The sequence below is a fragment of the Schistocerca serialis genome, chromosome 2 (assembly GCF_023864345.2).
Source record: "Schistocerca serialis cubense isolate TAMUIC-IGC-003099 chromosome 2, iqSchSeri2.2, whole genome shotgun sequence".
Classification (NCBI taxonomy): Eukaryota; Metazoa; Arthropoda; class Insecta; order Orthoptera; family Acrididae; genus Schistocerca; species Schistocerca serialis.
Window position 1 is genome coordinate 124,048,569 of NC_064639.1, and position 21,375 is coordinate 124,069,943.

General features: G+C 43.0%; 1 protein-coding gene across 1 annotated transcript in view; it reads left to right on the top strand.

Annotated features, from left to right (window-relative positions):
* Positions 1-11,144: 11,144 nt before the first annotated feature.
* Positions 11,145-21,375, top strand: part of LOC126455769 (dehydrogenase/reductase SDR family member 11-like) — a gene marked incomplete at its 3' end in the record, with an annotated part of 40,269 nt that continues 30,038 nt past the window's right edge. The window contains exon 1 of the mRNA XM_050091534.1: positions 11,145-11,311. Within this exon, the coding sequence (XP_049947491.1) occupies positions 11,180-11,311 (132 nt within the window). The remainder of the gene's footprint in view (positions 11,312-21,375) is intronic.

Genomic DNA, 21,375 nt, shown 5'->3' on the forward strand with positions numbered 1-21,375 from the left:
GATGTGTGTGATGTCCTTACGTTAGTTAGGTTTAAGTAGTTCTAAGTCTATGGGTTAAAATGGTTCTGAGCACTATGGGACTTCACATCTTAGGTCATCAGTCCCCTAGAACTTAGAACTAATTAAACCTAACTAACCTAAGGACATCACACACATCCATGCCCGAGGCAGGATTCGAACCTCAGACCGTAGCAGTCCCGAGGTTCCGGACTGCAGCGCCTAGAACCGCACGGCCACCGCGGCCGGCCTAAGTCTAGGGGACTGATGACCTCAGATGTTAAGTCCCATAGTGCTCAGAGCCATTTAAAAGTCACATGTTTTTTCTCCTCCTCTGTTGTAGATGAAAACTGTGGTGTCACCGCCAGACACCACACTTGCTAGGTGGTAGCCTTTAAATCGGCCGCGGTCCGTTAGTATACGGCGGACCCGCGTGTCGCCACTGTCAGTGATAGCAGACCGAGCGCCACCACACGGCAGGTCTAGAGAGACGTACTGGCACTCGCCCCAGTTGTACAGCCGACTTTGCTAGCGACGCTACAATGACCAATACGCTCTCATTTGCCGAGACGATAGTTAGCATAGCCTTCAGCTACGTCATTTGCTACGACCTAGCAAGGCGCCGTATTGAATTGATATTTATTATGTGAAGCATGTACCATAACGAGAGATGTTCTACAATTGTGGATTAAAGTTAAGTATTACATCATCTACGTACTTTATTTGCAATTCTGAAGATATTGTTTTGTTCCAGACCTCACGCCAGTCAGCGTGTAATTAAACGCGTGCATTTCGGCCTCCTCTAGAAACACAGTGTTGGCTCTTCTGCCAACACTACAAAAACGACAGCAACGAAATCAGTTAAAAGACTCCTATGAAACACTTCGTAATCTTCAGATGACATGGAATTCGCTACACTTTGTCAGTTACTACTATAATATTGTTTGTCAATGATAAGCGCATTATTTCAGTCATTTTCACCGCATTTTTAATGGTGGAGCTGGAAGAATGGAGACATGGGATGTTCACCACAATAAGATATTAGCATTTACCTTACGCATTCATCTTCAGAATAATAGCAGAATATCCACTGAAAAAACCTGAGAATAAGGATCCGATGAGGTAGCTGTGAGACTGCATCCAGTGTCATGTTTTAGCAAGCATCCACCGTTGCCAGTCGGTGTGGCCGAGCGGTTCTACGCACTACAGTCTGGAACCGCGCGACCCCTACGGTCGCAGGTTCGAATCCTGCCTCGGGCATGAATGTGTGTGATGTCCTTAGGTTAGTTAGGTTTAAGTAGTTCTAAGTCTAGGGGACTGATGACCTCAGATGTTAAGTTCCACAATGCTCAGAGCCATTTGAACCATTTTTGAACCACCCACGGTTGATTTTGTGTTCGGGAGGGGAGGGACTGGATGCGAATGATGGTGTGGTAGATTGTAACAATTGTTTATTGCTTGCAAAACGAGGTACAGTCTACTGCAAAATAAGGAAAAAGGAAAAAAGATAAAAAGACGCTGCCAGAAAGATGCGAGCATATGACAGTTCATTGAGATTAACTGCCATATTATATGTCTGTGTTATGAATGGAGTACCAGGGTGTGGTACTATTCACCCACTGCTCAGCAACTCGTTCAGAGCAGGAAGTAAGTGTGCGGTACAGTCCAACGTCGTAGTACTTTTGCGTCACGAAAAAATGGTTCAAATGGCTCTAAGCACTATGGGACTTGAAATCTGAGGTCATCAGTCCCCTAGACTTAGAACTACTTAAACATAACTAACCTAAGGACATCACACACATCCATGCCCGAGGAACGATTCGAACCTGCGACCGTAGCAGCAGCACCGTTCCAGACTGAAGCGCCTAGAACCGCTCGGCCACTAACGCCACGAATCAGTAGCATTTAGATAATCAATGCAAGTACTAGAACTGTCTGCCCATCTGAGCAGTCGTATTACACCCTGATAATTCTCGTCTGAGTATTATGGCAGGATAGAGACGTGTTTCACAAATGATACCATCAGTGACTCAGTTAGTTAGACCGTGCACCGACTGTGAAGCACTGGATAGAAAATTAGCACAACGTTCAGCACGGTGAACGTATTGCTATCTCGGTATCTCTCTGTCTTAAGCATGATGTAAGTTGAAAAGCTGTTCAATATGAATGCTCTTCTCTTTTACTGACAGGCCATCAGCAATGGCTATACTGTAATCATTATGAGTAGTTATTTGTCATTCTTTCAGTATTTATAGACTTAATGATAGTTTTGCTTAAGGATGACTTATTCCAAACATTAGTGTCTGCATTTTTCGCTCCTTATTTCTTGTGCCGATGACAACTGCTTCTCCTTTCACGTTAGCAGCAGCTCGAATCGAACTAACCCTGTGCATATTCGCTGGTGTCAATTTTTATACAGTTTTTCGAGTCCGCTTGCTGGCTAATTCTTGGTTTGGAACGTAATGTTATTCGTTGCTTACGAAACCTCTGCTTGGATGTTTTGCAATGAAAGGTTAACTGCCCTTTCATTTGTGTTCTTCTGTTTCGGATATGGTGGCACTGACAGAATTCTTAATAAAAACATTTTCAAAGTCTGTAACAATCAAAACACGTGTTACCTTCCCATAAACTATACAGTATAACCACTCGAGACGCTCCAGCTTTTCAGTTTTCAATGTGCTTACAACAGAATAACTGAAATAACTGTGACAGTTACTGAATTAAGATGTTTAATTTGCAGTCGGAGCATCTGAATATTATTATTAACTACGCTGAAGTTGATAAACACTAATATAATCCATTGACACGTACTTGTGGTATTCACGCCCTCATTCGCCGTGTCTTTCAGACAAAAGAGGTGCTCACTTCCGCGCCAGGGTTAACATCCTCTGCTGAAACGGCTTGTTCCTGCTCGTACTGTAACTGAAACTTGGCAATAACGTAGAATATGTTTGGCAGTAGTGTAACCGCCTAGTTAAGTCGCGTATGACGTATGAATATGCTGACAAATTCCCTTGATATTTCCTTGTTGGTTTGATTGAATAATCTGAGTTATTTCCTTTCAAGGTGTGACACCGGTGTATCACTTCATGCTTTTAAATCCAGAGAGGTCATTTCAAGCGGACATTGAAACTAATGTCGTCTTTTTACATTGCAGTTTAATCAGTTCTACTCATCTCTGCGACAATAAGGAAGATACAGTAACAGCAGCGGTTCAGTGGCACAGAGGTAACATGTTTGCTTGTGAAGTGAGGGCTGCTTTGCGTCACTGTTTCAGTCTCGCTACATGCCATGGTTTTTACGCGTTTCGTTACAGGACTACAGGCAGTCAGATCCAAAAACAATAAAGACATTATAATTATGAAATGCCAAATTTCCATACTGTTTCAGCTTGACATAGGGGAGAAACAGAGATCGTTCGAAGTGCCTGTTACAGACGCGCTCGTATTACAGTACTTTCAGTTTTATTCAAGAGGACTTCCGTCGTAAGATTACCATGGTCAATTGAATTAAAGTTCTTGGTTGTTGACAACAAATACCAGCTGCGATAGACACGAACCTGGGAAAGGTTTCGTAGTCCACAACATTCTTATTGAACCATCACAGCTACATGTTCACACTGCCCTTTGCTCGAGGAGATGTCTTTCCTTACGGCTCAGCCATCAGTCCCTTCTTACAAAGCTAACATCAGGACGTCGTAACCAGACACCACTAAGAATATCGCTAGTAATTTTTAATGAGCGAAATGATGGCGTTTAAGCTAAAATGCAGAATAGTCACCCCTTTGATTTTTGTTGCTTTCGGCTGGAGCCTGTTGTAGTCCTACACAGGACTTCTTGTGTGTTGAAGGGGCGTTCTACGGTCAAATGGTCGCGGTTCATCACATGTCAGTTACTGAGAGCTCCTCAACGTAGAAAATGAGTCATGACAGAACGAACGACGTTTCTTGAAACAGTAAAAACCTTTTCTGACGTGTTTTGCACTCGCTCCACACAGTACAAGTGTTACGAGCTGCCTTGCTGCATTCGCACCTCTGCTAAATCCAGAGCAAACAATATGTTGAAATTTAGACTTTCTTCCACTTGCGACTCTGCTTTACACCTCTTGAACACGTTAAGTACGCAAAATCCAATACGTAACTGCAAGACAAAAGAACTTCAAATTAGAAAGTGACAGTTGATAAACACAATCACGGCGCCGTGTTCACCTGGTCGTACGACGCTTGAGAAAGTTGGTCGCGAAGAAAACTGTCCCTACAGTAGTGGAAATCAGTATATAGACAGGGTTCTTACGAAAGTAATGTACAGTGTCTGAGGCAACGAATTGATTGTGAAAGTAGTAGATAAATATAGGACATAAACAATCACGACAGAATTACGTAGTTTCTTTCATAACACAAGTAATAAAATAAGGTGTTTGTATTTCTTGGAGGAAAGTTATAAAAGCACTTCCTGCCCTGTTGTGTTTTTGAATTTATAGAAGTTTGTCCAACCTCCGCGCGTCCTAGTTAACTCAAAATTTCCCTTAGACATTGATTTTGTTATAGTTTTTAGTTTTTGTAGCGAAACTGTCGCCCACTCTTTCTAGTATCCCTCTTTTCAGCTCACATACGGCCTCAGATAGCCTTCCATTCAGGTATGCACACCTTTCAAGTATTCCCCAAAGGTTTTGCACGATGTTCAAATCCAGTCTACGTGCAGGCCACGACTACGCGACGACACCTTTATTTTCAAACCACTTCTTTGTTGTGGCAAGGACACGAACAAACGAATTATCTTGTTGAAACATGAGAGTTTCGTCCCCTGGGTCCTCATACGTTCTTCCAGTTCTGTCCCTAGATCTCACTGCACATATTAGAGTTCATTGTAGTGTTCAACCAAGCCATGCGTGACTTACCTTTACTGCAGAAAGCATCCCTAATCCCAACACTTCCACCACAAATATTCCTGCTCATTCTTACCTGCTGCTCTGTTCTCAGATAATGCAGTCGTATTGAAATCCATCCGGCCCATCTATACTGAACTTCTTCTCATCGCTGAAGGCCACTTGATTCCAATCTCAAGTCTATGACATATGTTTTCAGCAAATTTCAGTCTAGACTGTTTATGAGTGGGTGTTAGAGCAGGTTTCTGCAGTCATTTCTTGAACACAAGACGTTTGTCATTTGACAAAATCTGTCGTACATGTCTGGCAGTTACTAGCAACTGAAAACCAGCAAGAGGTTGAGAAAATGGCTCTGAGCACTATGGGACTTAACAGTTGTGGTCATCAGTCCCCTAGAACTTAGAACTACTTAAACCTAACTAACCTAACGACATCACACACATCCATGCCCGAGGCAGGATTCGAAACTGCGACCGTAGCAGTCGCGCGAATCCGGACTGCGCGCCTAGAACCGCGAGACCACCGCGGCCGGCAAGAGGTTGAGAAGAATAACGGTTTGTAGCCCTTGCATTGCCCGAAAATTAGGGTTCCGACGCCTCAGATAATTTTCTACTTAGCCCATTTCCGTTCTGCCCATATCGTGTGCCCAATCTAACGAAATTATAAATCACTGTACTTGAACTGTACAATTCCTTGGCTGTTTGACAACTAGAGTGTCCCATTTCCTCCTGCGCAACGGCCTTACTGCAGTGGTCACACCGGTTCCCGTCAGATCGCCGAAGTTAAGAGGTGTCGGGCTGGGCTAGCACTTGGATGGGTGAGCATCCGGTCTGCCGGGCGCTGTTGGCAAGCGGGGAACACTCGACCCTTGTGAGGTAAACTGAAGAGGTGCTTCATTGAGACGTAGCGGCTCTCGTCGTGTAAACTGACATACAGCCAGGAGAGCGGTGTGATGGCCACATGGCACTCCGTATCCGCATCCAATGACGCCTGTGTGCTGAGGACGATACGGCGGCCTGTCGGTACCGTTGGGCCTTCGTGACCTGTTCTGGCGTAGTTTAGTTTTAGTTTTATTTCCTTCCACGCACCGATTTCTGCATTTTCGTCACATGATAATTGTTTTTCTGCTTGACATTATCACAATGGCGGTTTATATACACAATACACACTGCTAGAAACTCACGTAGCACACAAAAAACATCGCACAGAGCCGACTGTCTTTATACCGAATTCCACCCTCCACCATCTAAATGGTTGACGTCTTGACATACACTGTACTACTGACATGAAATGCAATACTATTTGACTGCATTTGCCAGTATACTAGATGTCATTCTATTGCCTGTATAATGTGCACAATTATTCCAGCATACAAAGCTGATTTTCCTGAAAATGCCTTTACGCTGATTTCCACTAGTGCATAATACTGTCCTTCAACAATTCACACCATGAACTCACTTTCGGAAAGTCAAAAAATGTTCAAATGTTTGTGAAATCTTATGGGACTTAACTGCTAAGGTCATCAGTCCCTAAGCTTACACACTACTTAACCTAAATTATCCTAAGGACAAACACACATACCCATACCCGAGGGAGGACTCGAACCTCCTCCGGGACCAGCTGCACAGTCCATGACTGCAGCGCCTCAGACTGCTCGGCTAATCCCGCGCGGCGGGAAAGTAAAGTTCGCACTCAATGAAGTTCATGTATACTGTCTAACGAGGCTACTGTAACTGCCTACTTGCTCGTCATTTTGACTTACAAGGCCTCCGCTAAAAGGACGCACGGATTAATTCAACAGTAGTCCCTGCAACTGTGTGCTTGGTGTGGCGGCCCGGCATCGAAAGCAAATTCCGGTTGTCGCATTTCTCGATGGTTACATCGTCGATTGGTGGCAGTTCATATTCACGCCGGAAACGACGTTGAGCCAATGTAACAGATTTTAGTTCGCGAGAAAAAGTACACACGATACCTTCTGCTGGAATTCAACATGGCTACTGGCGTGCCTTTACGTGAACAATGCTGTTACACACATGCGCACGCAGTTTCAACAGCCACAAACGCAGAAAACATTCTTTGTTGCCATAATTGTAGAAGCAAACTGCCAATAAATATCTCAGTTATGTCTACATTTAGGGTTGCCATAATCCAAGGACGAAAATCAAGGACAAAATTCGGTGATTATAAAGATGTGGTTGAAACACAGACCGATATGTTGAGTAATCTGATCAATTATAATACTCATTTTTATGCTTTCTACAAATGATAGGCATTGTTTAGTGTTACATACCTGCAATGCATTGTACTTAACCCCACACTTTGCAAATAGCCTCATGTTCGTTTCTTCCACGTTTAATTCTTGGAAACGCATCGATATATTCTTCTCGAAAATGTACTTTTCGTTTCGATATTTTGAATTTCGAATTCTGTGCAATAACAACACCAGAAGTACACTTCACATAGCTGAATGTTAACTTCACACGACTGTAGTGTACATAGTTCCGCGTAGTCAGCGCGTACACAAGTTTCCCCCTAGAGCGCGCCCCGCTAAGCACAACAGCGCAGCCGCAGCGCTCGTCCGTCTCCGCACTACGAGATGGCGCTGCCATAGAGACGGACTAAATTCTGCTTCCGCCGATCCGCGTATTAATATGTAATGCAGCGAATGAGATTGCTGCTAACGTAGAACCTTTTCTCCTAGCGGATCACACTTGCGCAGTGATACATGAACGCGCAAGGTATTATAACGAGTGTACAGACCTCCGATTAGTCAGTCTGCATTTGTCTGCACGAGTCTGTATCAGTCTGCATTAGTCTGTATCAGTCTGTACGAGTTCTACATTTGTCTGTACCAGTCTATAGTCAAGTTTCAGTCTGCACCTAATAAGATTACCATATTCCTGTACATAGCCATGAAGATAAATGTATAGACACTTTTGTCAAGTATCAGAGATATATGTGAGAATAAGATTAACGTACCAATACCAAAGGAACTTCAGATTGTCAATTGTAAATAGCATCCAGCACCAAGTTAAGTAATTTTTAAGCTTATTATTTTAATAAATGTGTCTGAAAATTAATCAAGTTCTGTTTAAAGTTGGTCACCGTCAATCTGCTACTCTAAAGTTACGTTGTGCAAGACGCGACAGTTGGCTGCGACTGCGACGCTGCCCCCTCCTCTTTCCCCACCCTGGCAGACGGCGACACGGCCGCAACACGACTGGAGTCGTCGCCCTTTCCCAAGCTCCGGTCGGCGGCGCCGGATTCAAATACATAAGAAAAATAAGAATTCCGATTTTCTTGCTGTAAAAAATACTGTATGTTAATGCAACAAAGTTACATCGGCTCCCAGAGTTAGTTTTTCGATACAGATTCTCCTTTTACTTTAAAAAATTGAAAAGTATCTCTTCCGGTTTTGCGTGTTTTTTTCGCCGTATATTACTTCTCTATCAATTGTGAGGAAAGTAAAAGGCACAAAAAATTGATGTTTGCGTATCTTACAGTTTCACATCACAGCTTGATAATGAGGTGTCTATTTTTCCGATATTCGTCACAGTTATCCCGATACTTAATTTACAAGTAACCTACTGCATAAAATTTGTATTGTGTACAGTGAAAAATGTGGTCGCTGGCTACTTTACGTATGGTTCACGTTAGGTCATACATCGTTGCCGATGAAAAGAAGCTAACATATCGAAATTATTTTTTAAGTTGAGATCAGATTGATATCGATCTCCGTTTCCGAGATTTGGGCTCATATATCTCCGGGAGCGTCGCGACTAGCCGCCAGTTCTGTCGACGCGCAACGAGAATCGTGTGGTCATCACACGATAGAGAATGCATTTGTTTTGTTTCGCTGACACATTTGGACCTAATGAAACCATTTTATGTCATATTCCTCCGGTATGAGTTACTCATATTTCTCCATATGCTCTTGACAATTTCATTTAAAATGCCACGAAACGTAGGTTTCTTAAAGCCAAGTGATCAAGCAGAACCCATTTTCTTGGTTTTGCTGAGGCATCTGAACCTGTTCCAAGCTTTCTTTCTCGTTTATTTCTCTGATACGAGTCCCGAATATTCCTCCATCTGTTTTTGCACATTTCACCTAAAATTCCAATGAAAGATAAGTTTATTAACAATAAGCGCACGCTAGCTTCACTGCATTGTTTCAAGTTCTTGACAACAAGATAGGGTTACACCTTAAACATCTCTAGAATTTTGATTCTGAACGTCTACAGTATACACTGGCAGAAATGTGGAAGAAATAATGTCCGTGCTTGTTCACAAAATTTCCCCAAATTATACTTGTCAGTTTCTCCCATGCAGAAACTTTTGGAACAAGCTAAGGCAACTTTCATAGCCGACTGAATCTCTATTCCCATCGAAATGAACTTCCATATTCTTGTATTCTGACAGCATACATCCTTATGGATAACATCAACATTTAATCTTGCCAAGCTGCACTCAAAAGATGACTCCAGGATTTACAAAAGACGAATTTCAATTGTGAACTGTGTCAGACCAGAAGGGCCTTGTAAAACAGTAGTGCACTTTTGGCACAAGTTTTTTGAGCACCATCTTCTACCAATGAATTGAAGTGAATGTGACAAATTACTTATTGCAGCATACTGTTTGCGCAATCTGTTGAGAAACGCCTTCCTCAAAAACGAACATCTATTAATTACAGAAAGCTGTACAACAATCTGGCAGTGGTTTTTCACAACTAGAAGGTATCATCAAGACACCAATCTACCGTTTACTTTCAAAGTGAAGGTATTGTAAAATGTAACTTTCTCGTTGTACTTTAGATTGTTCATTTTATAATGTATTTGCCGTTTTCAATTTTTATCGTCACAAAAAAGAGTAATGCGAAAATTGACCTTCAAGTTCATTTTCATCATTCTAATTCTACATCTGCATGGATTATACTGATTTTCATAACAGGCCTGAAAAATTTGCATTAATGGGAAAATATTATATATTTCACTCACCTGCCAGTTTCAACTGTGCACCAATTTCTTCCCAAATTCTGTCTCTGAACATAGTGTCTCTATATTTAGGGTTCTTCAAATCGTAAAGGCAAGGCTGTTGCGAGACCAGCTCACAGAGCATCACATCCTGTGAGTGGCTCATTTCAGTTTTCCTTGACTGGCTCGACATCTTTCTCGCAGCCGTACGTCTTTGTGTCGTGCGACTTCCGTCGCAACACTGCTCACTGGTGCAGTGCTGCGACAGCTGCCGCAACAGTCGCGCGTCGCATCCCAAACTCGAACTGCGCATGCGCCAGCGGACAACTTCTGACGTCACGTAGCGACCCGTCGCAGTCGCTAGTGTGCGTCGCGTCTTGGACAACGTACCTTAAAGCGCGCAAGTGGTATTACTATCGTCTGACCTAACGGCAGAAGATAAACACGCCACGATAAGACCACGAGACATATTGCCGACACTCGCCTACTTCGTTAGAGCGACAAGTCAAATAAGCTGATGGTGTCTGTACTGAAGGTCATACAGTGCGCACACCACAACGACCAAAGAATACCAGATACCGACAGCAGAGACGTTGTAAACCAACAGCGGAAAACTGAAACACTGCTTCCACAGTCTGTTCTGAAAATAGCCGAGCGATTCTGAAGTGACACGGAATATCAGCACTGGTCTCAACGGCTATCGTGAAGTTTTCAGGAGTTATGAAACACTTGATCAGTGGCCAGTGGCAAAACGTGCGTAAAAAAGTTTTTTACTTACTAGCCACTTTTTTCGCGTACATTTTCCTCTTCGTCCAGGACATCCGTCTTCGAGCACAACATCGCGGACTGTCCGCCAAAACTCCGCGACGTATGGCAACCCTATCTACATTTTACATTTCTAACCCCGACAGCCCATTTATGGATCCACCCACACGTAAAATCTAGTAAGATTAAAACAAAATTAATAGGTAGACATGTTGTACGAAAATGGATAGTTTATTTAATAAATATATGGCTGTGGAAGAAATCGGTGATGTTACCATTTGTGTGAAATATATTCTGAAAACAAGGAATAACAGCAGAGTAGTTCTCGATCTGTGTGAATTATGCTATTTCGTTTCCAGTAAAACAGAAGGCAGCAGAGTACTCCGCTACTGCGAAGCAAACGCTCGTTCCATCCAGCTGTTACGTTTGCAGTGCGTCCCACTTCCCGCGGTAGTGGTGGGGGGTGACCTTGAGGCGCGCTTTATAATTAGCGACACCGGCTCGCCGCCGTATGAGTTGCGTCGCAAATAGCGGACACTGCAGGCGGCGACGGCTGTGCAGCCATGGAGAGGTACAGGGGACGCGTCGCCATGGTGACGGGCGCCAGTGCGGGCATCGGCGCCGCCATCGCACAGGCCCTGCTCAGGGAAGGGCTCACCGTCGTGGGCGTGGCCCGGAGGGCGCACAGGGTTAAGGTGAGGCCGCTGCAGTTGTAGACCAGTATCACTGACGTCCATCTGCAGTACGATTTTGGAACATACGCTGTGTTACGTAATTGCGAAATACGTCGAAGAAAAGGTCTATTGCAGCGTAACCTGTAGAGGCACTCTAGTCATATTTACTTAAGGAGGAGGTCGGACAGATACTACAACACACATACGAAATTAGCAGTTCACTTTATTAAAACTCTTAACATAGAATACTTAAATTTAGAATTAATCCTTGTCTACAGAGATGACATGTAATTGTTACTGTCACTGTCGCTTAACAGTTAGCACTTCGTTCTACACAGAATCATGGTGTTACATCACTGTACGTTGATACACTGTTCTGTCTTCTAAAAGGATATGCTGGGGCACAATGAGCACAAAACTCACTTAGTATTTGTTTTCAGCTACAGTAACTGTAAATCTACTTTAAAAAAATTAAAATAATATTTCATAAAACACTTACATTACCAATAAACTATAATTTAAAAAATCAATTCTATAAAATATACTAAGACAAAATTCAACAAAATTATTTATATTAAATAATTAAATAAACAAAAAATAAATATAATAAAATAAATAATCAAGATATCCTAACGTTGAAACAACGTCCACGACTCTCGTAATTACATTCGTTTTTATAATTGTCGCTTTTGCCCTCACATTAACAGTTTTGGGTTAAATACGGGAAAAGTAAAGATTTCCCTTTATGCTCACTGTGCCCCATACAGGGGCAGAGTGAGCAGTTGCTTGGGCCACTATGAGCTAGGGCATGCGATAAAGTTTCGATATCCAGATACATCGATATTTATTCCAAAACATACTGGTATATATGGGAGATATATTCCACACAGTATATTGATACCAAAATTGCGAAGCCCAGTGCCGATATTTTTATTTTATATTATATTTTTTTCTCAATTTTCGGTAAACATCGGAACTTGTTGTTTTGAAACTGTAGTAGAACATAATTTTGCTTTCACTGTGTGAAGGAGTCTTGCTACTTTTTCAGTTTTCATAAAGTGCAGTTTTTCGCTTTGACTGTGTGAAGTAAATATACACTATGTGACCAAAAGTATCCGGACACCTGGCTGAAAATGGCATACAACTTCGTGGTGCCTTCCATCGGCAATGCTGGAATTCAGTATGGTGTTGGCCCACCCTTAACCTTGATGACAGCTTTGACTCTCGCGGGCATACGTTCAATCAGGTGCTGGAAGGTTTCTTGGGGAATGGCAGCCCATTCTTCACGGAGTGCTGCACTGAGGAGAGGTATCGATGTCGGTCGGTGAGGCCTGGAACGAAGTCCAACATGTCCCAGAGGTGTTCTATAGCATTCAGGTCAGGACTCTGCGCAGGCCAGTCCATTACAGGTATGTTACTGTCGTACAACCACTCCGCAACAGGCCGTGCATTATGAACAGGTTGTCGATCGTGTTGAAAGATGCAATCGCCACCCCCGAATTGCTCTTCAACAGTGGGAAGCAAGATGGTTCTTAAAACATCAATGTAGGCCTGTGCTGTGATAGTGCCACGCAAAACAACAAGGGGTGCAAGCCCCCTCCATGTTAAACACGACCACACCAAACACCACCGCCTCCGAATTTTACTGTTGGTACTACACACACTGGCAGATGACGTTCACCGGGCATTCGCCACACCCAAACCATGCATTCGATCACCGCATTGTGTACCGTGATTCGTCACTCCACACTAAGTTTTTCCACTGTTCAGTCGTCCAATGTTTACGCTCATTACACCGAGCGAGGCGAGGCGAGGCATCCCACAGCTGACACCCAATCGCTTGACCACGTTCGAAGTCCGTGAGTTTCGCGGAGCGCTCCATTCTGCCCTGTCGCGATGTCAATGACAGCTGACGTCGCTGATAGATTACCTGGCAGTAGGTGGTGGCACCATGCACCTAATATGAAAAACGTATGTTTTTGGGGGTGTCCGGATACTTTTGATCACATAGTGTATGTGGCACAAAGAAGTCCAATTGCACTGAATGGAATAACAAGTTTCTGATGTGAAGAAATTTCACACCAGTGGCGTTAAGACAAAGTTTTTAACGCAGCCAGTGTGCTGTTGCTTCACATCGGCATTCTTCAAAAACAATCGCTGAAAACAGAAATCTAAATGACAAGACTGGTCTTTGCAGAGGCCAGAGGCATGTGGGGGGAAATGCTGTCGTAGTAGGCGCTCGGCGCTACCATCAGATACTGCAACTTTCAGCTTCACCACGCAATTTTGACACCACATCTGTTAGGTCACTGGCGTTGACAGAAATGAAAAAGACAAGGAAGTCGACGTGAACTGTTCCGGAGAAAACCGATGTGTGATGAGACCGAACGACAGATCTATCGAATACCTTTTCCTGTGCGACTTACATGAAGGTATCATTGTTAGCAAAGTGGTTATCGCCATGTGTGAACGTGAATCGTTTTCCTTTCAATTCTTGCTCTAAGGGGAATAGACAAGCTGCCTTCTTGTTGATGAACAGAATATCTAATAATAAATGAATTCTTAAATTTACTGCTTAAAACTGGCAGTATATTTACAAAGTGCAGCTGATATTTTTTATAGACAAGTACACAGACATTTTCTCCTGCAGTATTTCGGTATATCGATTCCGTCTTCGATTTATCGAATGCGGTAATGATATTTTTGAAAATATGTATGTATCGGATTCCCGATATTTTTTAAAAATATCAGCAGTCCTACTATGAACGCACATTTGGGAAGGTAAATCATTGATACGAAAATTTCTTTCCTCATAATTAACACATTTATTTCATTATTAGACAAATATTTCCACATTTTTACTGAGCGTTGTGATGACACAAAGAGACTGGAAAGGCTAGAAAATTATTACAACGCCTACTGCCTCCAACACGCTGGGGCTTCGTTAGTTTACACACAATCAATGACACTAAAGTAGATGTCAGTTTCTTTTGGATTATTCAGCGTAAGGAATGGTTTACACTTTTATGTTATTTCTTGGGGTACGAAAATTTTACGAGTTTTTTTCCATTGTCAGTAGAACGGGTATGGCAACAATTCGCCAATCGGAGTCTGTTTTTGTTGTGTCTCCACTTTCGCCACAACGTAACCATTCTTTTTGGGATCTTCAGTGAGCGTTGTGAATATATCGTGCCCTTCATCACTACTATGAAAATCAATGTCATCGTCTGTCATTCAACTGCATTTGCACTTCTGCATGAGAGTCATCACTGTCAAAAACAAGCTCCATGGTCACCCTGGCTGTTTGATTCACAGGAATATTTTGCAGTTCCCTTTGCTTTCTTCTGCTATTGTTCTACAAGTTCTTGTTTTTCTGGGGTTTCTCTCAAGATTCGTGTTTGCCTCTTCTCCTTCTGGCAGCTGTACTTTTCTTTGGTGGTGTCTTTGGAAATGGACTGAATTCTTGAGGAGTGGGAGGGAAGCACGATGCTCTCTATTGCCATCGTCTCTTCTAGGGCTGGGTTCAATCTCTTTGAGAATACTCACAGCTATAGTATCAGCATCTGACTTTCTGGTTTAACTAAGTTCCAAAATCTTTCAACAGGTTTTCCCTCAACAACGTAACGCAGAAGAATAACCAACTGAAATTCGCAATACACATCTGTGCTTTCATCCACGATTATTGCAGCATAATAGGCACGTTTTACTTCTTTAGGAACTTCATCGCGGTGTCCGCCCCAGTAGCTGAGTGGTCAGCGTGACAGACTGTCAATCCTAAGGGCCCGGGTTCGATTCCCGGCTGGGTCGGAGATTTTCTCCGCTCAGGGACTGGGTGTTGTGTTGTCCTAATCATCATCATTTCATTCCCATCGACGCGCAAGTAGCCGAAGTGGCATCAAATCGAAAGACCTGCACCAGGCGAACGGTCTACCCGACGGGAGGCCCTCGCCACACGACATTTCCATTTATCGCGGTACACTCCCAATGTGCATTGCAGTAGTACGTTCTGAACAGTCTTAGAAATGCCTTTGAACACTGATGCTTGAATGAGATGAACTTAGAGACCTTTATCCTGTTCTGCACTGAACTGAATTAGCTCACGAAAACCCTATTATTTTGAGAGGCATCAGGTTCAGAGGCATCAGATTCATCGAGTTCCAAAGCGCCACAGAACCAAATACAGTTTACAATCAAATTCAATATACCTTTTCTACACGTTTGTTGCGGCTGTCAATTGTTTGTCTATATTGCGAATATAATTTCAGCTGAATGTTGGTTTTGTCTAGAAATGAAAGACTGAGCACATTATTCACGTGTCGCTTTGAAATTTCATGTAATTTCATTTTAGACCATATATAATATCAGTTATTCCGGTATTACAGCAATGAACATCACCCCCAATTAACACACAAGGGAAACAAAAAACAGCGTTGCTTTCTTCACAACCACAAAAAGATCTGTTCTTTTGGTAAATTTATGGATCGAAAATACGACATCGATTTTTTGTTTGCCGCTGCAGATTGAGATTCGGGAGTGGTCTACCTACTGTTTTTTATCTGAGAGTTCTGTCGCCAAATGGCGTTTTTAATAACTTATTTACTTTCGTCTAGTTTGCTATTTCCGCAGTCAACTGAATTTTCCCTTACAGATAACACTGTGCAGACAGCTATATGTAGTGACATCAATATATTAATACAGAACTGTATCACAGGAACGTAACGAGTATAAACAGAAATACTATACATTTGCTTGGAAAAGAGATGCTCAGCAGGTGATGAACACGTTTGGTTTTTGTTCTGTATACCAATATTGAAAGAATGCCTCTTAATTTCAAAATCTTAATAGCATAAGTATATTTAAATTACATATAGCTACTTATAACGAAATTTAAGTGTATTATTTGTGTATTCGATTTAATTAAACATTCATTAGCGTTTAGGAATGCATTAGCATTAACTTGCAGAAAGATTGTAAAACTGGATTACAAGAAACCTGCGCCCTGATGTATTCTAACAGGATCGCTAGATGGTAGATCGTGCTTCTATAGGCCCTGCAGTTTACTGCTCTCTGGCGGAAGGAACGTAAAGCTCAGAGTCAGTCTAGGTGTGTGGCTCCACTCCGCCATACGAAGCGTGTAGAAACCAATGGCCGAGCCTTTCACACAACGCTTTATGAGGGCAGATGGTGCTAATCTGCCGTAGGCTCGAAGCTTCAGAAAACTACCGCGAGACCGCGTGGCGAAACCCGCCTCTTCAAATCAGAAAATACATATTCCAAAATGTTTTGTGCGGAGACCGGATAGATTTCTCTTTCTTTCTTTTTTATGCAAATGGTGCCACGGCGCAGCGGCACTACCTCAGAAGCCGCTCCTGGTCGAAACGTTTTGAAACTCGCCCCAGACTCATCTGGTGCAAGTGTCAACATGAATGTTATTGTCTGAACCGTGCGCAGCTACACGCTAGCATTCGTGTGCTGAAGAAAATAACGATAATTGTAACATAAGCTAGCGAAATGTTTACGGAACGAAAGATCGTTATGTTTTAGGATACTTACATTGTACTGCCTTGTGCCTTGCAACACTTACCTGACGTCTCTAACAAGTCTTGCAGCAGAAGTGTAATATGCTTTCTTATTTAATTTTAAAATGTCAGCATCCACTTTATGTGTGCTGCAGTCCTTTGCTGAAATTACAAGAATTGCACCAGAAAAGGACAGCCTGTTAAATAAGAGTGTGGTCGGTATTACACAAAAATGGTAAAAGATATCGCCTTAGTTCTTTCACATCCCAACAGAGGGAACATTTGTCCTTTATACAATGTCCATAAAGCATTAATATGCCTTGAATTCTTGACTGAGATACACAAGAAAAGACAGGAGTGCAACTTATGTGTCGCGTTTATCAAACATGTTTGATGCCGACTGCCAAACATTGGTTCTTCGACAAAATAAAGGTTGGATATTGCAAGAGGATAATGATTCGAAGCACCATAGCAAGCTTTGCAGCGACTGCAAAAAGAAGAAAGGTGTGCAGGTACTGGATTGGCTCTCATAGACGCCTGACGCTAACCTATTGAAAATGTATGATCTTGCATGAGAAAGAAGTGGCGAGGAAAAAAGATCTTCACTTTGAAATATCTGTCAACGCAAATTCGACGCATTTCGGGGTCCTTCCACGTGTGGAAAACTTGGTTTCAAGCGTACCTCGGACATGCGAAGCATTTATCGACACTGCGGATTATTGGACATATTATTGATTATTGCAATTGCACTTCCCTTTTATTCATATACTGTGTATGTATATGTTTCTGTTTGTTGTCAAATACGTTTTTTCTACTGATTACCCGACCACGATCTTACAGGATGTTTCAAAAATGACCGGTATGTTTGAAACAGCAATAAAAACTAAACGAGCAGCGATAGAAATACACCGTTTGTTGCAATATGCTTGGGACAACAGTACATTTTCAGGCAGACAAACTTTCGAAATTACAGTAGTTACAATTTTCAACAACAGATGGCGCTGCAAGTGATGTGAAAGATATAGAAGATAACGCAGTCTGTGGGTGCGCCATTTTGTACGTCGTCTTTCTGCTGTAAGCGTGTGCTGTTCACAACGTGCAAGTGTGCTGTAGACAACATGGTTTATTCCTTAGAACAGAGGATTTTTCTGGTGTTGGAATTCCACCACCTAGAACACAGTGTTGTTGCAACAAGACGAAGTTTTCAACGGAGGTTTAATGTAACCAAAGGACCGAAAAGCGATACAATAAAGGATCTGTTTGAAAAATTTCAACGGACTGGGAACGTGACGGATGAACGTGCTGGAAAGGTAGGGCGACCGCGTACGGCAACCACAGAGGGCAACGCGCAGCTAGTGCAGCAGGTGATCCAACAGCGGCCTCGGGTTTCCGTTCGCCGTGTTGCAGCTGCGGTCCAAATGACGCCAACGTCCACGTATCGTCTCATGCGCCAGAGTTTACACCTCTATCCATACAAAATTCAAACGCGGCAACCCCTCAGTGCCGCTACCATTGCTGCACGAGAGACATTCGCTAACGATATAGTGCACAGGATTGATGACGGCGATATGCATGTGGGCAGCATTTGGTTTACTGACGAAGCTTATTTTTACCTGGACGGCTTCGTCAATAAACAGAACTGGCGCATATGGGGAACCGAAAGGCCCCATGTTGCAGTCCCATCATCCCTGCATCCTCAAAAAGTACTCGTCTGGGCCGCCATTTCTTCCAAAGGAATCATTGGCCCATTTTTCAGATCCGAAACGATTACTGCATCACGCTATCTGGACATTCTTCGTGAATTTGTGGCGGTACAAACTGCCTTAGACGACACTGCGAACACCTCGTGGTTTATGCAAGATGGTGCCTGGCCACATCGCACGGCCGACGTCTTTAATTTCCTGAATGAATATTTCGATGATCGTGTGATTGCTTTGGGCTATCCGAAACATACAGGAGGCAGCGTGGATTGGCCTCCCTATTCGCCAGACATGAACCCCTGTGACTTCTTTCTGTGGGGACACTTGAAAGACCACGTGTACCGCCAGAATCCAGAAACAATTGAACAGCTGAAGCAGTACATCTCATATGCATGTGAAGCCATTCCGCCAGACACGTTGTCAAAGGTTTCGGGTAATTTCATTCAGAGACTACGCCATATTATTGCTACGCATGGTGGATATGTGGAAAATATCGTACTATAGAGTTTCCCAGACCGCAGCGCCATTTGTTGTTGAAAATTGTAACTACTGTAATTTCGAAAGTTTGTCTGCCTGAATATGTACTGTTGTCCCAAGCATATTGCAACAAACGGTGTATTTCTATCGCTGCTCGTTTAGTTTTTATTGCCGTTTCAAATATACCGGTCATCTTTGAAACACCCTGTACTTAACAGACTGTAGGTTTATTCCAAACGTGAAATACTGTACTGAGGTTACACATGGTCATGTATTAAACGTGCAAACAAAGTTGAGACTCGACGCGATGCCTGATGGGAGCGGCTGCAAATGGGAAATGACTTTGCAGTCGCTCCCATCAGCCATCGAGCGTCAACTTTGTTTGCGCGTTTAATACACGACCATGTATCACCTCACAACAGTGTTTCACAGATGTTCAATTCAAATTTAAAAATCGAGAAAATGTTGTCAGTGTTATATTTAACAGTCTATGTTCCACACCATTCCTCTACTGTACGCCAATAACCAGTAAGAGAAATCAAATTAAGAAGAAGTATCATCAGAATTCAGTTACAAAGTGAATTTTTTTTTAAATAGACGCTACTGGCAACTAACACGAATTTACATTTTCCAGGCAGGGGAAATTGTTAAGACATTAAAGAAACTCATTTCATTCACAAGTATCACTTGTTCCATGGTAGAAGATTTTCTGTTTCTAGGAGCAAGATGGTGCATGACTGCCTAAATATGCCTTAACCATCCACATGGCATTTAACTACAGGGTGGCGCACGAAATGTGTTACCATATAAACTTTATTGTCAATACAATTTGAAAGGAACACATACTACAATGAAGAGCTGTCCATGGAGATTTGTTCTAACTCAGCACATGCTCAATATGTCCACCATTTCGTTTCCTAACATCCTTCATGTGGTGTCACCGCCAGACACCACACTTGCTAGGTGGTAGCTTAAATCGGCCGCGGTCCATTTAGTACATGTCGGACCCGCGTGTCGCCACTGTGTGATCGCAGACCTAGCGCCACCACAAGGCAGGTCTCGAGATACGGGATAGCACTCGCCCCCAGTTGTACGGACGACATTGCTAGCGACAATACGGACGAAGCCTTCCTCTCATTTGCCGAGAGACAGTTAGAATAGCCTTCTGCTGAGTCCATGGCTACGACCTAGCAAGGCGCCAGTAGCCTTACCTAGTTTGAGAGTTATCGTATAAATGTCTCCAGAAGAACGTTGTAAACAAACCAAGATTAAAAGTTAAGTATAAAGCAGCTACGTACTTTTCTTGCTACCATTCAATACTATCCTGTTCCAGAATTCACGCCAGTCGGCGTGTGTGTACGCGTGCCTTTCTATCGGCTCCCTTCCCAATGTGGCGTAGCAAGCTTGTTACGCCACAACACTTCACACGAACACTGAAGTTAGTGATTACCCTATGGCACATGTCTTCCGTAATTTCACTGCAAGCTTGAAGAATAAGTCTTCTGAGCTCCATTAAATCACGTGGACGTTTCGGGAAATTTTTTTACTTTAGGTACCCCCAAAGAAAATTTCACATGGATTGAGGTCTGGACTATTGGAGGGCCAATTTTGTCCCTCATTGAAGCGACCTGGAAACCTGAGTGAAATGATCCGCATGTCGAAATGCTCGTGTAAAAACTCCAACACAGTGTTTGCAGTATGTGGCCTTGCTCCAGTTTGCATGAACCACTGCGTGTTGAAGGGCAAGGCAGTAGCAAGAAGCTGTGGAATGAAGCTATTGCGAAGCATGCTCAAATAACGCTCGCTGTTCACAGTTTCTTCAAAGAAAAAGGGTCCAATAAGTCCATGACTGGAAATTGCTGCCCACGCTGTAATCCTCGGAGCACAATGTTGTCGTTCATGAAGCACTTGTACGCTTTGGGGCCCCTGGAAACCTACAATTTGTTTGTTAACCACACCATCTAAATGAAAATGCACCTCGTCTGAAAACCAAACGTTGTTAAGAGTTTCTTCTCTATCCTCCGCCCACTGAGCAAACAGTAGTCTCTGCTGCTTGTGTTCTTCAGTGAGCTTCTGTGCACGGGTCATCTTATATGGGTACATACGGAGGTCACTTTTAAGAATGCGTTGAACCGAGCGTCTGAATATTCCCAGTTGCACTGCTGTCTTTCTACACGATTTCCCGGGACTTCTCTGTACAGCAACTCGCACTGCTTCAATATTCTCCGGCGAACAAACAGGCTTAGGCCGAGGTCGCTTCGCTTCCAGTACTGTTCCTTCCTGTACAAATTTATCGGACAATCTGTGGACGGTCTAACTTGCAAGGGACCCATCGTGTGTTTAACTGTTGTCGAAAACGCCTCTGAGTCACAACAAGGCTTTTCGTTTC